The sequence below is a fragment of the Osmerus mordax genome, chromosome 14 (genome assembly GCF_038355195.1).
Source record: "Osmerus mordax isolate fOsmMor3 chromosome 14, fOsmMor3.pri, whole genome shotgun sequence".
Classification (NCBI taxonomy): Eukaryota; Metazoa; Chordata; class Actinopteri; order Osmeriformes; family Osmeridae; genus Osmerus; species Osmerus mordax.
In genome coordinates, this window is record NC_090063.1 from 16,671,089 (window position 1) to 16,688,216 (window position 17,128).

General features: G+C 47.2%; 2 protein-coding genes across 2 annotated transcripts; both read right to left on the reverse strand.

The window, feature by feature from the left end:
* Window positions 1-1,008: 1,008 nt before the first annotated feature.
* slc31a2 (solute carrier family 31 member 2) lies at window positions 1,009-6,739 on the reverse strand. The gene is made up of 4 exons (XM_067249962.1): window positions 6,331-6,739; window positions 3,947-4,013; window positions 3,370-3,634; window positions 1,009-2,494 (listed from the first exon to the last, which is right to left on the reverse strand). Exons 1-4 carry the CDS (start codon window positions 6,334-6,336, stop codon window positions 2,329-2,331), a joined length of 504 nt encoding a protein of 167 aa, XP_067106063.1. The 5' UTR covers window positions 6,337-6,739; the 3' UTR covers window positions 1,009-2,328.
* Window positions 6,740-7,200: 461 nt separating this feature from the next.
* LOC136957008 (zinc finger protein 27-like) lies at window positions 7,201-17,100 on the reverse strand. Its single transcript, XM_067251096.1, has 8 exons — window positions 16,340-17,100; window positions 16,082-16,206; window positions 15,168-15,276; window positions 13,157-14,332; window positions 11,589-11,678; window positions 10,853-11,179; window positions 10,162-10,298; window positions 7,201-10,004 (listed from the first exon to the last, which is right to left on the reverse strand). The coding sequence occupies exons 1-8, from the start codon at window positions 16,614-16,616 to the stop codon at window positions 8,814-8,816; spliced, it is 3,432 nt and encodes a 1,143-aa protein (XP_067107197.1). The 5' UTR covers window positions 16,617-17,100; the 3' UTR covers window positions 7,201-8,813.
* Between the last annotated feature and the right edge of the window lie 28 nt (window positions 17,101-17,128).

Genomic DNA, 17,128 nt, shown 5'->3' on the forward strand with positions numbered 1-17,128 from the left:
ACAGTTTCTGTCATAGGTACAGAGCCTCAATTATTGTACATTGGATGCACATTTGTAGTACTTGTAAGGCTTGCTTATTATAGTTATAACTTATACATACATACACACACACACACATATATATTACACAGACTATTTTGATTCGTGTTCATGTTTGTCAGTACCAATCACAATCTTTACATCTGTATTTTGAAGACATGTTTGTTAAAAAAAATATATGTTGATTTATCTCTTTAAAGGCATGTCTAATTTTACGAGTGCCCGTGTTGTTTTCACAGCGATCTGGATTGCATGACTTGTTCATTACCTATTGATGTGTGTGTGTTGTTGTGGTCGGTGCTATCTTTATCCAGCTCTCTAATGTGTTTTGCTCACCTGTCTGGAAGGTTGCACCTTGTCTGCTGACTGTCGCAGTGCTGAAGTTGGACCTAACAGACTAGCCAGGCCGAAGCCTAAAACGCTAGCCCTTAGATGCTAGCCCTAAGATGCTAGCCCTTAGATGCTAGCCCTAAGATGCTAGCCCTTAGATGCTAGCCCTAAGATGCTAGCCCTTAGATGCTAGCCCTTAGATGCTAGCCCTAAGATGCTAGCCCTTAGATGCTAGCCCTAAGATGCTAGCCCTAAGATGCTAGCCCTTAGATGCTAGCCCTAAGATGCTAGCCCTTAGATGCTAGCCCTTAGATGCTAGCCCTTAGATGCTAGCCCTAAGATTTACATTTACATTTATTCATTTAGCAGACGCTTTTATCCAAAGCGACTTCCAAGAGAGAGCTTTACAAAGATGCTAGCCCTAAGATGCTAGCCCTAACCCTAAAAAAACTAAATAATTTGGCCGTCCTGGTTGTTGGAGCAAATCTTCCTGTAGTTATGAGGACAATTTCACTGTATTCACCAGTGAGACGGGTCACAAATTGAACCATATCTAAATTCAAATTTTTCAGTTGTTAAACACAATCAGGTTCCTTGTTATACTTAATTTTGTTTGTGGCCATTGTTTATATTCATAATCTGACGGTTGGCGTTTGATAGAACCGTTTCTTTCTCGTTATTTATTATAAGCATCGTGTTGTCCACTACACAATGCTTGTACATTCCTGTCTTTAATAGCTTTTAAATGATTGTATTTTACTTATCTTATGATGAACAAGATGAAAAGATATGTTCAATTTTTATCTTGTATCTTGTTCTGTCATTCATCTTTATTTACAATCATCTTTGTATCCATTTCTCTAAAGTAAAAACGACACAAAAAAAGTCAGTGATTTGTTTTAAATGTTAACACCACACTCGGCTATATTTATTCAATCTCACAAGAAGACATTTAAAACGATCAGTAGTAAGACAATCTATCGGTGTACACCTCACAAACGTTCAGTCTGTTTTACAGTTCCAGTTTGTTCCTGTGCAAAACCTCAGTAACCCAAATTCCTTGCATGTTTTATTCAAAACAAATGGTACGATTGCATCCGAGTTGGCATAGGGAACGGTAGCAACACGATAAGGCACCAGGGCTCGAGCTTCACATCAGCTCTCTGTCCTGTTCATGGAAACCTCTCCACCACACCTTTGGCTATGCGAGCAAAGATCACTTTCTCAAGGATACTAGCTCATCTAGGGGTTTTTACAGATCTGGCACATGATCCCAGACTGTCATAGTGGCAATTCCTCAAATGTTGAGTCTTGTGACAAGTCTTGTGACAAGACTTCTGACTCGATGTTGGCTAGTTCCCCCTGAAATTAGACCTTGGTGTTGTAAAAGAAGAACTACTGTACTAAGTACTTAGTACAGTAACTGCTGTCTGAGTATTGCCTGATTATTGCAGTAGGTAAGCTTAAGCCCTGCAGTGACTCAGCAACGCATAGTAGTTTCAGTAAAATACAGTTTATGACACGGATAAAACTTTGGATTCTGTAAAAACCTCACAAGCTTCCAATCTTCTTGAAAACAGAGCGGATATTAAAAACAATGACATCAGTGATGTCCACCTACCCTCCAACTCCTGTCACGCAGTCAAAAACCTGCCAGAAGTTCTGATGGCTAGGGTCATGAGTCGGGACCGTTTAAGAGACTGGTGAAGGGAAAGGAATCTGTGAAAGAGACTAGTCTACCTCTCACCCCTGACGGCCAACACTGTCCCCTTCAACATGCTGTTCTGAGGGGACCCCAGCTCACAAAGTCAGGTGTGACAAAACACTACACGTGCATTCAAATAACCCCCCTACGACTTTGTCCGAACGCACAGGCACCAAAGAAGAAGTCTACTCCCTTTACAACACGTCCCCGGAAACAGGCGTACATCTCTCTCTTTCTCTCTCGGGTCTCCTCCCTCACATCTCACCCAGGAGAGGGAACGCGAGGAAGTACCCCAGGGTTGACCCCGCGATGACCCCCAGGAAGATCCAGGTGTTGTAGGACATGACGCACAGCATCAGCATGTACGCCAGCACCACCTGCAGGACGTGGAGCAGCGCCTGGACAACGTGGTGGACCCAGCTGGAAGAGAAGACGGGGGGACCGATCAGGGCTGCGTTTCCCGATAACGATGGATAGTAGCAACGATTGAGCAAAAAACGAAACCATCGATATTTCTTACGTGCGTTTCCCAAACATGCTTGTAAGGAGTAGGCTAATCTATCTAATCTAGGCTAACTTTCAAGAGTTACGAATTTTCAAGTGACAAATTAGCTACGATGTCTTTGGGAATGGCCCGTAAAACTAAGATTCGTCCTACGATGGATTCTACGATCAACTTAAGCTTACGACACTTTCGGGAAACGCAGCCCAGACCAGTGGAGCTCAGACTTTATAGGGCGTCAGTCAGTTCACCCTTTTCATGATTTCTGCCCCCCCCCCCCCCCCCCCCATAACCATTCATACCAATATTCTTCAGATTTACTCTAATACTTACTGTCTCTCACTTACGTACGCCCTGTATCACATTCGCAACCCCTTTTGAGAAAAACTATTATAGCTCACAATAGACTGATGTCCGATAACCCCACGCCTCCGACACACATGCAGACAAAGCTAGAGAAGCAGTGAAGTGCCTTGCCCAAGGACACGTAATTTGGCACGGCCAAATGACGGTCTCTACCTGAGACGTGATTCAATGAACACAGTGTTCTCTCTCTACCTGAGACATGATTCAACCAGGTGGAACCGGTCATCTTGTTGTTTGTACATTACATCACACACTGAGAACTAAACTGCAGATATTCCACTGAGACAAGTCTTTCCCATGGTTGCCATGACCTCAATCACTGCCCTGGCCAAGATAATTACTATTGCTGGTAACTCAAAATGATGGTGCATTTAACACCTTGGGTTAGCTGGATGAGGTGAGAGGTCAGGGGTCGAGAGAGCCTCACCTGTTCATGACGCTAGGAGGGAGGGGCTCCGGGGGCACCAGCCTGGACTCGGAGGGGCTGGAAGAGAGCGAGGACCCAGAGGGTACGGGGGCCAGAGCGGCGTTGCTGTCGTGGCACTCTGCGTTGGGGAACAAGGGGTTGGGGAAGGGAGGTGTGAAGGCCGGGGGGGCGGGCTGGTGACGGTGCCCCAGCCACACCCTGGACACCTTGAGCAGCTCGAAGAACACCGTCAGCAGGAGGACGACCGCCACGGAGAGAACCATCCCTGCAGAAACAAACACACTCTGAACACACACTGAACCCACAATGAACCCACAATGAACCCACAATGAACCCACTCTGCTTCGGTAAAACGAACAACCAAGGCTCCGTCTAAGACACTCCAGAACACCTCTGAAAAACGGAACTTCGGACACAGGATGTGATCCTGTGGGGTGTCGTTGTCGTGACGACACGACGACTTAAACGTTGGTTGGATGTCGTGTGTCGACACAGTACCAGTGGTAGACTGACTAACTTGTTCTGATTCTCCTCAGGGTTTATTTATTAGAGTTTTCCTGGAAGTGTTGGTTCGTACCTGCAGATCCGTGAACATCCCAGAAGTCAAACAGCAGAGTCACACAGCTGGACGCCTCGAAGGTCATCTGGAGGTCAAACAAGAGGGAGAACACACAATCAGGGCCTCATTTGAATCTCCTCAAATCCTTCCTTCCTCTCTTTCTCCCTTCCGTGCAGTCATAAACACTGCTGTGGACGGGGAGGAGAAGCTGGACATCGCTCTTATGAATCCAGACATCAAGTTTACATCCACCTGGGACGGCATTGAGACTTGGGATTTATCGCTGCTCCTGTTCAGCTATCTCCAAGGTCACCTCTGGGGCCTGGGAGCAGTCTGTGACCGTGTGGTCGTGTGGCTCTGGCCGTCCTGTTCCACCTGTTCCTTGCCCCAGGTTCCACACACATGAACAGCAGCTAAAATACCTTGACTGATGATGACAATAACAAAGTGTTCGTTTAGCAGATGCCTTTACCCAAAGTACTAGACGCATCCCCCTTTCAGTCTATTAAGCACACCTCTGATACATTTCTTTAGATGTGTTGTCATTTTGTACCAACATTTACATTTACATTTAGTCATTTAGCAGACGCTCTTATCCAGAGCGACTTACAGTAAGTACAGGGACATTCCCCCGAGGCAAGTAGGGTGAAGTGCCTTGCCCAAGGACACAACGTCAGTTGGCATGACCGGGAATCGAACTGGCAACCTTCGGATTACAAGCCCGATTCCCTCACCCCTCAGCCACCTGACTGCATTCCTGTAAGTAACTCGGCCTGCTACTGTGCGAAAGATACTTATTTGCTCAAGTATGACTCAAGGAAGTCATACTCTCAAGCCGAGGTCGGTTTATCATTTCTGGTTGAGTGACTGATAAAGGAATGTTGCTCGTCGACAGACTGGCCAACTGTCATTATTTCTTAGGACCGAGGCAGGCTGAATCTGAAACGGCCCACGGAAGTTAGTGTGGATGTGAAGCCATATGCGCACACATATTAGAAGTACTGCCTCCCCTTAGAGCAGCCATTCCAAACCTTTTCCACTTCGTAGCCCACTTGCATAGCTCAAATATAATTGCCCACCCCCTGCCCCACACACATCCATTCACTTAATCAGTGTCACAGTAACTCACACATTGTAAAGAGAGGTAACTTGCGTAACTATAACCATTCCTATAGTTCCTTATAACATAAAGTTAAATATCAAACTGCTATATTGGCTATGCACCGTAGACTCTAGATATGCACACGACAGACAGTGATACGTATTTCCAGGGGAAAATAGGCCAGGTCTAGAATTTCAGATGAAGTTAGAAAGATAACTTTTAATAACCAGAACATGTTACCCGTAGCTATTGCCCTCTTAATCCTACACTCAGATCTCACTTTTTTAGACAACTTAGGGGGGTCAGATGGCTGAGCAGTTAGGGAACCGGGCGACCCATCAGAAGATTTCCGGTTCGATTCCCTGCCGTGAAAAAGTACGTTGTGTCCCTGGGCAAGGCACTTCAGCCTACTTGCCTCGGGGGAATGTCCCTGTACTTATTGTAAGTCTCTCTGGATAAGAGCGTCTGATAAATGACTAAATGTAAATTACTAAGAAAACTTGAGGCTGCTACAAACGCTCCATTGAGCCATGATGACTATACCTAAACTGACTAGTAGGGCCGAACTAATGAATACCTGATTGTGTACAAAATGGTTGGAACTCAGATGAACTTGATTGAATTAGCTCAACTATTCCATTCACTGTGAACTTTGCTGCTAACCCACATGCTTATAACCCCCCCCCCCCCCCCCCCCCCCCCCCCCCCCGTTTACAGTGAGAACATGCATATGCAGAAATGTGTACCACAAACTAGCTTCTCTTCTGCTGTTATTGTTGAGGCTTACGTAGAGGTATTAGCTAGGGTGACCAGATTTGAGGTTGTGAAAAATAGGACACTTCGTCGCGTCAGTCAGCTCGGGAAAGAAGGTGGAACGTACCCTTTCCAAAACTTGTAAGGGCGTAATAGTTTGTGAAAGACCCAGAGAAACACATATGTCCGACGAGGCAAAATCCCAGACAATTTTGGAATCCCTGCCGGACGCATTTTTTAGGTTTCGAAAAGAGGACATGTCCGGGTAAAAGAGAACGTCTGGTCACGCTATATTAGCTACTATAAAACAACAAAAAGATCAGATCGTTACTGTAGGCCAGTATAGCCTACTTTATTGCGCTATTCATTTTTGTCTCACAAGCAAACGCACGCATACAGTCCAAATATCTTTGTGATATTTCGCTACAATCTAGCATTTGACCTAGATCCATGAGTAAGATATCAAAACTATGAAAATGATACACAACCCCATCTTGGTCACGTATTAGGCAATCTCGCAGTATGCAAAAAACAAAACCTTACTCACAGACATGATGAACTTGTTGCAAACAAAGAACAGCGAAACTCGGGTTGTCCAGATTCTTTAAATGTCCATCACAGACGTCAACAGCGTTGGAGCTTCTTTTCCATCACAGACGGAAACTAAGTTGGATTTTCTTTTGCCTGAGCTAGCTGGTTACCTTCTCAACAACGCCAACAACGAGGTACACCACCTTTAGAAATCATGCAAGCATGATTTCTAAAGGTCTGTAACCGACTGTTGTCTGTAACCGACTTTGGGGCTGCAAAAAGCTAAAAAGCCTACAGACTGTTGCCAGGTTTGGTAGAATTTCCCAGGCCAGGACCCTCGTAACCCCGCCCACAAAGAACACAAAACATGTTCTCTCTTCACTGAGGGTCCTCGCTAGATTATGTCACAGTGAGGGGTTTTCTGATTTACATAATAGCACATGAGATTTTATAGTCGTTTGTTTTTGTTGACATCCTACCACTGTCATAAAAAGAACAATTCATGATTAAATGCATCGAATTAGATCACGGCGGAGGTTCATTTGCAAATAAATCAACTAGACGAACGTTTACATGTCGACGATTCGGCGAAGAAATGTCAAACCTGGCAACGCTGACTCTCCCCCCCCCCCCCTCCCCACAAACTGTCGAGTGCAAGTGTGCAATATAGAAATATATCCACAAGTGGGCGATGTTTGTCAATGGTCAATGTTAAACACTCATCTTCGGCGTGTATGTGTCAGTGCTGAAGCATGGACTGTATATGTGGACGAGAAGAAAAACGAGTAAATGGCTCGTTATAGCCTACAATTTGTGTTGTATAGTTATTAAATCAAAAACAAAACAACGGAAAACAAGCATTTCCTTTGCTTCTCAGAAAGTATGATCTTTAATAGGCCTAAGTGATTTGGTTCAAATAGGTTCAATATTCAAAACAAGAGTAGTCATCAAATGCTATTTCCTGTGAATCTTAGTTTGCTAAACATCAGATTTAGGATTAGATAGTGGTCTGTTTCAGGTTATTCAGGGCTTGGGGAGGGGAGTGCAGCGTTCTGCAACCTCCCGCACCTGTACACCTTTGTACATCCCAGACACTGTGACGGAATGGACTCTCCCGTAGTTCAACTCCTTGGAGAGTTGCGCTTTGTACGGCATCTTGAACTCTTTATTCTTCGCTACCAACTTCACCACACAGGAGCGGCCGGCAGGGACATTGACTTCCAAGGTGAGAGAGATGGTCTCAGTGAGGGAGTTGCCGTTGGTGACGGTTTTCAAGTTTGAGCCAACCACTACTGCAGAGGAATAGGTTATGGATGGTACTGTAGCCTCCAGAGATGCAGACAGCCAGGGCGCTGGAGTTACCTGTCTCCCAGGTACTCAGTGCTCCCCTCCAGTTTCACCTTCTGTTCTATTTCTCTGCAGTTACGGTTATCCACTGTCATCTGATCGAACACGGCGAGTTGTTGGGAAAACATGACCAGATCATCAGTGAGGTACTCAATGTCATGGATCTGCTGCTCGTACTGCCCTGTTTCCAGTGTCAGGACATCGAAGCCTTCCAAATGCCGTGTTTCTGTGCCTTTCTGGAGAAAATCGAATAGTAACATCATCTAATATAATAAAAGATCCTTTAGCGATCGCCCCAATACCTGCAGGATGCAGGATGATTTGGCGGTAAACTACAAAATAAAAATACATCACCTTGGATTATTTTTGGTCTCTTGGTTGACGAGGGCCTCATACAATGGGAAACAGCATTTCTAGAAAATGTAATAGATTGAATATGCTCATTCTTTATTCATATTTCCATATATAAAATAAGATCACATCAGTTATGGTATTTCAAAGTCTCAGTAATAGTACAGTGTTTTCAGAGCACACACGTTTCACACACACATCAGCTATTTTCTATGAGCGCATCACTATGGGAAATAAAACACAGGTTTCGACTCAAACCGGAAACAACACAGACCTAAGAGTCCTCCGTTCACTAGACATGATGCCTGGAATGCTATTATGCTCATTGACCAAGTTAAATATATCAAAGTTGAGACAAAGAAGTTAGTACAATGAATGCATTCAGATAGATAAAGAATTTCAGTGCCCAGTCTGACCCTGTGTTGGTCTGTGTACCTGACAATAAAAGACTTGAACTAGCCAAAGCTGACCTCATGCTGTTGTCCATGAGTCATTTATTTGCCTCAAAATACGCTTTTGAGTAATCTATCATCTTGACCAAACCTTAATATATTCAGCATAGGTCAGCATGTAACTCATTTTTCTAGGAGAGCTGTAAAATTCCACGCTACCAAACTGCATACACATATGTCTACTAACACATGGCAATACACCTGTTCCATACACACAGTATTTTCCTAGCTACAGCGCTGTCTTAAAACACAGCCGGCTATCGTCCTAACTCGACGTGTGCACCGAGTGTGCACGCGCGTGTGTGTCCTCCTATAGTACACCAGACCAGAGGATCACCTGACCACCTGATCACAGACCGTGCTCCAGGTGGATCCTCTGGTGGCGTTTGAGGTTGCACTTCTGGGTGAAGCGCTTGCCGCAGGCCTGGCAGCAGTAGGGTCTCTCCCCGGTGTGGACCCTGCGATGGGCCTTCAGGTTGCTCAGCTTGGTGAAGCTCCGGCCGCAGAGGGAACAGGAGAAGGGCCTCTCCCCGCTGTGGGTCTGGAGGTGGGCCCGCAGGTTGCTGGGGTGGGGGAAGTTCCTCCCGCACTGGCCGCAGCGCAAGGGGACCTTGCTGGGGTGGGGGTGGTGGGGTTGAGGCCCTCCCTGGAGGAGGTGCTGATGGAGGGGGTGTTGGGTCTTGATGCTGACCCACTGGTTGTTTCTGGTGAGGCTGACAGCCCCAGGTCGTTTGTCGCCTTGTGGGTGTCTCTGGGGAGGCAGGGATACCTGGGGATTTCTGTGCTGTGGCGTCGCAATTTGGGGGGCGGGGTTTGCAGATGCCGCGTTGATCTTGGGTGAGGAAAAACGAGGGTGGGTTCTGATTGGCTGCTGTGTTGGGCGTGGAAATCCGAGGCCGGCATCCGGTTTGGAGTGAGGCCCGAGTCGTCTCATCCCACCTCCGCCTGGTGGCTTCTGGGTAACGTGGTTTAGACTAACCACAGGTCTGACCCTGAGCTGCGAAAAGGCCCCCTTCCCGTCTTCCTCCCCGTCTTCCTCCTCCACAATCACTTCCTGCTTGATGGAAAGAGCTGTCAGCTCAGGGCTGCTCAGCCGGGGAGACACGGAGGTAAACAGCTGATCTCTGACCAGCAGCTCGTCGTCTCTCTCATCCCCAGAGCCTCCCTGTCCGCTGGGGCCCGTCCATGGAGGTGACCCTCCGGCGCTCCTCCTCCACTCGCAGGCCGCCCCGGACCCCCGCCTGGTCCTTCCCGCGTTCTGGGTTGAGTCGGCAAACCGGAGGGCCTGAGAGACACGCGTGTGTTCCGCTGCCTGGAGCAGCTCGGCGGAGGGTAACCCCAGGGTCTCTGCCGCCGCGCCCAGCGTGAGTGCGTCTGATTGGGGGGGGGAGGGAGCGGGCTGTGGGTCCTGTTTGACGGCGGGGCTCCACTCCTCCTCACGGTCCTGGAGGGGGGGCTCAGGCTCCGGGGTGTCTCTATGGTGACCGGCGCTGGAACTGCGGGCGACGTCATCCTCCTCCTTCAGTTCCTCCTCTCTCGTCTGATTAGGACAGAGAGCGTGCACACACACACACAATAGTCAGGCGTGCTGAAACGGCAAGCGCAAAACCACATTCATTTGTCATAACCACTGATCAGATCAGAATGACTATGTTCTACGGATTCGCTGTATTGGTGAGCTTAGAAAGGGCACCGACCAGTGACTCCTTGAGAGGGATGGCAGTCTGCCAGACTTTGACTGTTTCCTCTGGCGACTCGGATTCCTGCTCACAGCTTCCCCACCTGCTTTCAGACTCCTCCTCTTCCTGTTTTAGACCACACTCTTCAAGGTCACCTGGGGATAGTCACGATGGCAAACGTAAGCAGTGAGCATCATGGTAATGTACGGCATCACATTCAGTAAGGTTTAATGCACACATGGGTCCTCGTACACCAGGCAAGGGAGTTAAGTGGCTGAGCGGTTAGGGAAGCGGGCTTGTAATCAGAAGGTTGCTAGTTCGATTCCCGGCCGTGCCAGATGACGTTGTGTCCTTGGGCAAGGCAAGGGAAACTGCAAGTGGCAGCTCGGCTCTAAGATGGATTTGAGAGACCGCAGATAGAGTGCGGCTAGTTTGGTTTGTTAAACGTTTTGTTGATTTTATGTAAAGCACTTTGAGCTCAATTTTTTGGTGATTTTATGTAAAGCACTTTGAGCTCCAATTCTTGTATGAAAAGTGCTATATAAATAAAGTCTTACTTACTTACTTACTTCATCCTACTTGTCTTGGGGGAATGTCCCTGTACTTACTGTAAGTCACTCTGGATAAGAGCGTCTGCTAAATGACTAAATGTCAATGTGCTTCCCACCTACACATCCATATACAATCCACCTGGCACACACACACTTACTGAGGAGAACTGCTGATGTTATGTCCTCAAGTTCCTCATTGGGCAGCCCAGTCTTGCCACAGTCTGCACATTTCGCCCTCTGCGACACCCCCTTCAACTTCCTCTCTGCCCACTCCAACCTCAGCCTCAGCAACTCCACTTCCTGCTTCCTGCGCCTCACTTCCTCCAGAAATCCTTCCTCGACCAACCTGGTCACCTCGTACACGGCGGTCTTCATAACCGTCTCCATGACGATAGACAGCTGGGACTGAAATGCCAGGATCAAGGTCTCCGACATAGTGTGTGTGTTGTTACTTTCAATTAATTCACTGTAGAATCTAGGCTGTACTTTCAAAGAGAAAGAAAGTAAAGAATGGGAAACGGAAATACATTTTTGTAAAATCATCATGTTTAAATCTCACAAAAGAAATTAGTGCAATGGACGAGAAATTCTTCCTTTCCGCAACATTGACAAGAAACAGCTGAGCAATGCTGCCAGTGTGCTACAACGGACTAGTCTTCTTTGGTAGCCAGCAATATATAATGTTTTAATATATAATGTCCATGAAATAGATAAACAATCTGATAGCTAGCTAGCTACACAGGTTAGACGCTTCTGTTGCAAGCTATCTAGTGTTACCTGTATAAAACATGTCAATATTGTGATACGACGTACGTTAGCTTGAGCTAGCTAGCTCTAGCTTTCTAACGTTGGCTAGTTTGGTTTAGCTTCCTTCATGTTGAGCATTGAACTTACCAGTCAACTGTTGACTCAAATAAATCCTGGAACTATATATTACATGCTGTCTAGTCACTTGATGTGGATAGAAGTAAAAAACACACAAATCTAGCTGTTTTCACATTATAAACATGGAGATAGCTAGCAACGTGCTAGCATTCTATGGGTGCCTAGAAGAGAGGAAAATTGTTTTGGTCGTGACGTCACGATCCTACAATACAGTGTCCTTACGAGGCCAAAAAAGTCGGGACACGCGCGTTGACGATGGTCACGTTTGCGGATGTATCACGCAAAGCACCATACTAATTTAAAAAAATAACGACTTCCCAATTTATTGAATGCTTCAATGAAACCAATACACTACACAACTATTTGACAGTCAAACACTGTCAAATAGTTGTGTTTTATATATACCTGTGTTTAACATATACCTGTGTTTAACATATCTTTCTAATTGATGTAAGTGCATGGTTCAATGATGGATGGGATCAGACAAACCATTGATTTTGTTCCTTTTTATTAGCTCTGCAGTTACATTACTTCTCATTAAAATTAAAGGCTAAAATAAATGTCAACATTATATCAAAATTGCAGAGAACAATAATTGTGTGTACAAAAAAACTAGCAGTCACTTTAGTTAAAACAACATTTCTACTATGGGTAAAACTGTAGTCATGACATGTAGAGAAAGAAGCACTGGAGACCAGGACTAAAACCCAAATACCACTGATCAAAGCAATCTTCATTGAAAACTGAATATAATATGTAGGCTTGATGGCTAAAAGCATGACATCACACCTTCATGAGGACACACCTTCAAATCAAGGCTGAAGTGAGCGCGATAATCTCCAGCTCACTACCAGGATCCATCAGCACAACTGTTTGTCTGGAAATTCATTAAATGGGTTTCAACCCACCCAGCCCCCACAAATCTCCAATCTAAATGTCCGAAACATCTTCGCCAATCTTCTTTGTTCTTGGACCTGCTTCAAAATATTAACTTTTTCATAAATGTTTTTTTTTGTTGCTAAAGGCGGATTGGTTTTAAACAAATATGAAATGGGGAAAACCCTGTGCGTTTGCTTAAGGCAAGATCTTTTATAGACCTATTATGAAGCAAGGAGGCGCGAGACCGGTTGGCCTGGAAGTTCAACATGGATCTGGGTTTTATGCTTGTTTGAGGCTGAATGGAGGCAAGAACTGCATCATTGCCCCAAAATCTACTGGACTGGACTACTGAGCAGTTATTTCAGCAAATTAGGGACCAACTCCATGTTTGTAATGAAAGTTTTTTCTAGCAGGTGCCCCTAAACTGTGAAGGTGTCCACATACATTTGTCCATATAGAGTATCACAAAACGTCCATAGGATTCAGCTCCAACAAACCTAACGACAAACATTTTCAATCTCCGCACAGAGAGCATTTAATACAAGCTCAACATAACCGACCCTAAAATAAACGTAACTCAGAGACTATTTCCTGTCAGGTGATCGTAGGCTTCTCTTGAAAGGCGTCTGTCTAAAAAAAACTTCTTATGAAGTATTTTCAGTCACACAAGCACTTCTCCCCCCCCCCCACACTCTAACTCTGCATATCAGGCCTGTGCTTGCGCTGATGAGACTTCAAGTGATCCAGGCGTTTGAAACTCAGTCCACAGATACTGCAGCAGTAGGGTCTCTCTCCCGTGTGGGTGCGCTGGTGGACCTTCAAAATGTCCGCCCGCGTGAAGCTCTTGTCACACATGGTGCAGCGGTGGGGTTTCTCCTGGGTGTGGATGCGCCTGTGGAGCTTGAGGTTCCACAGACGGCTGAACTTGTTCCCGCACACAGAGCAGCTGTAGGGCTTATCCACTGTCTGGCCGCACTTGTGCCTCTTCAGGTCGGCGAAGGTGGAGAAGCCTTTGCCGCAGTGGCTGCAGAGGTGGAGCCCTTGGGCGGTGTGTATCCGCTGGTGCACCCTCAGGTTGCAGGCCTGGGTGAAGACCTTTCCACACTGGTTGCAAGAGTACTGAGGTGGCCCCTGGCCCGGTTTGTGCGTCAGCTTGTGGGCCCTGAGGGAACCCGAGTCCTGGAAGACCATGGAGCACTGGTTGCAGATGTGCTTCCTCAACCCTCGCCCCCCTCCCTGGTACTGGAGGCGGTCTCCCAGGCCAAGGGAGTTGGGGAAGGCGTCGGGGGGGCCGAAGAGGCCCTCGGCGTTGTCCAACCCAGAAGCTCCAGGGTGGCCCCGCTGACCGGCCCTGCTGCCCGCCTCAGGCGCCCCGTGGCCTGGGTACAGCACGCTGGGGTCCTGGAGGTAGCCCTCCTCGTTGATCAGCAGACAGTTCAGGTCGCCCACGTCTTGGTTGCCCTGCTCGGCCGGGGATCCAGAAGGGGAGCCCATTGCTCCCCCGCCACTTTTACTCCGATGGCTCACGTGATGTCGATGTTCGGCCCCCTCCGAACCCCGAGGGTCCCCCTGGAAGTGACCCACGGCTCCATATCCCAGGCCCCCCCCCTGGCGTGGGGGGGAGTCCGGGAGGGCGTCCAGCCCCCCCATGTCTAACAGATGTGAGCCTCCATAACCAGACTTCTCAAACCCTCCCAGGTCCTCCATGGAGAAGCGGCTCCGATACATGGAGTCTGAAGGGTCTGTGTTCGGGTCTTCGTCCGGGCCTGGGTCCCGGCCCTGGTCTAGGCCCGGAGCCCAGTCCTCCGGACACTGATGGAGGTCCTGGTCACTGAAACTCTTACTGGGCCTGGACAGGTCTGACTCTTCTGCGCCTGAGACAGACGTTAAAAACAGAGACACTGCTGTTAGAAGAAAAAGAAAGGCTTACTCATCTTACGTCACTGTATTCATCAAGTATGTACGCATGCAGGGAGAGGCAACACTGGGAAACAAACACACACAGACACACACACAGATTCTCACACACACACACAGACTCTCACACACACACCTGTCCTGACCAGAGAGTCATCTGTTGTGCATGTTTTTATTGACATAGGCTCTTTTTGCAGAGGAAACCCATGAGAGCATGGGAGAACATGAAAACGCAGAAAGGCACGGGTGATACTGTTAAGTACACTGATAAGATTGGTTGATACTCTAACCACGGAGGAGACATGAGAAGACAGGGGGAGACAGGAGGAGACAGGGGGAGACAGCAGGAGACAGGAGGAGACAGGAGGAGACAGGAGAAGACAGGAGGAGACAGGAGGAGACAGGAGAAGACGGGGAGACAGGAGAAGACAGGAGAAGACAGGGAGACAGGAGAAGACGGGGAGACAGGAGGAGACAGGAGGAGACAGCAGGAGACAGAAGGAGACAGCAGGAGACAGGGGGAGACAGCAGGAGACAGGGGGAGACAGGAGGAGACAGGGGGAGACAGGGGGAGACAGGAGGAGACAGTAGGAGACAGCAGGAGACAGGAGGAGACAGGAGGAGACAGGAGGAGAGAGGGGGAGACAGGAGGAGACAGCAGGACAGAGGGGGAGACAGGAGGAGACAGGAGGAGACAGGGGGAGACAGGAGGAGACAGCAGGACAGGAGGAGAGAGGGGGAGACAGGAGGAGACAGGGGGAGACAGGAGGAGGTGTTTTGGGGGGAACTCACCATCCAGACAGACGCCCCATCTGTCATGAAGCTCCGCGTTATCCGGTGTGATGTTGAGAGCCTCTTCTTTCAACAATCTATCCAGCTTCTGATTCACAACATCTGCAGACTAACAGACAGGCAAGACAGATATGAAGCACGGCAGACAGACAGACTCAATGAGAAGTGAACGCATCTCCTCTCATACAATTCTATAGTACAGCCAATAAGCGGTGCTTAGAAGGAGTTATGGGGAACGACTAATGGTGCAGTGACATGGAGAGAGTTTGAGGACCTCGCTCCTCAGTCCTCTACTGGAAAACTGTAACTCAGCACTTCTGACCCTTGGTCATCTGTTGTATTCTATATGCACCATTTGTACGTCTCTTTTGATAAAAGCTTCGGATAAATACTTTGTTCTCCCCTCCATGTCCTGCAGCTCGACCGTGTCTCTATACCAATGAAGAAGAAATGCTCTCAAATGTATCGCAGTGCTTTGATGAGTGACGATATCGTCATGCTTCATGTTTTGGCTGCTCGCAATGTTTGGGACTATCTCGTTGTTTTGATCAGTGACCTATGCTCTTTTGTAAAGCTCTCTCTTGGAAGTCGCTTTGGATAAAAGTATCAGCTATATGCATAAATGTAAATGTGTATCTCATTGAAGGATAGAAACCCGATTAGCCTATGGCATGCTCTGCTCTACAAGGAAACAATATTTGTACTTGTTTACTTCAATATATATAAGTTGCTCTGCAACTTTCCTGCTTAACTCATAAGAACCTTAATTCACTAAGATAGAATGTTTTGATTGAGCTCACACTAATAAACAACGGATTAAACATTTGTATCGATAGTCAAGATTTTTCCTCGGTTATCCAATCTTTTGTTTGGATATCAACACATAATTTTGTATTTTTTTTAATCTACTGCACCTCCGGGCTTCTAACTGGACTGGTGGTCCCAGGCTGTGCCTCCTGGTGACGGTCATCACCGCCGCAGCTGGTCCACTCTTCACCCTGCACCCGCTCCAGCTTCAAACCGCTTCCTACCTCCGTCCCTGCGACACGGGTAAACAGATATAAACACATGCAAGCCTTGACTTGTTGAGTTACGACGAGGATCACAAGTGAAACTCTACTGTTGTCGCCGACCACGATGTTTCTGCACACTCGCTACAAAACCCTTCTCACCGGTCTGTTTGCTTGATGATCGCTCCTCTTCTTCCTCGCCAGATGCAGGCGCCCTCCCACAGTCGGAACACTTCCCCCTTCGGTCTCTCTCTCTTCGCCGGTTCTCGGACCACTGTAACCGTTTCTTTAATGACTCAACTTGTTCCCGACTCCGGGACACCTCCTCGAGGAAGCTGTCCTCTACGAGCCTCGTGATTTCGTACATGGCAGCTTTGAACACCGTCTCCATAACACCAGAAAGCTGAGACTGGAACGTTACGATCGCCTCGGACATCATCTTGATTCTACACACTCACGGACCGACAACACCACTAAGAAAGTTTTCTCGTCAAATGCGATATCGACTAAAAAATTGGTGGACCTGGTCATCTAACGTTAGCTATTAATACGTATGAATTGATAACTTGCAAGCGGATTTGTTAACTTTAGGCGTTCCCCGAAATAACGCAAAAAGCTTAGTTGAACAAATAGATCATCGTTAGCAGCTAATGTAAGAAATCGTGAAAAGCTATCTAGCTAATGAAAGCGACTTGCTTTTGTTTGAGTAGCGTCGACGATAGCATACTGGCAACCGTCATCACAGTCATTGGCAATACAATCCTAGGAGTTGTTGCCTATTAACGACGGCCAACATACATGCAATACAATTAAACCTTTGTTAATGTTTAGTAAGAGCAAACAGGTTATAACTGTTTCTGTTTTAATCGGCGCAAATTTGGTAGCTGGCAAGCTAGTCAACACGAATATATTTTCCTTCCTAGTAGACCTACATCTTCCGGAAACAAAACC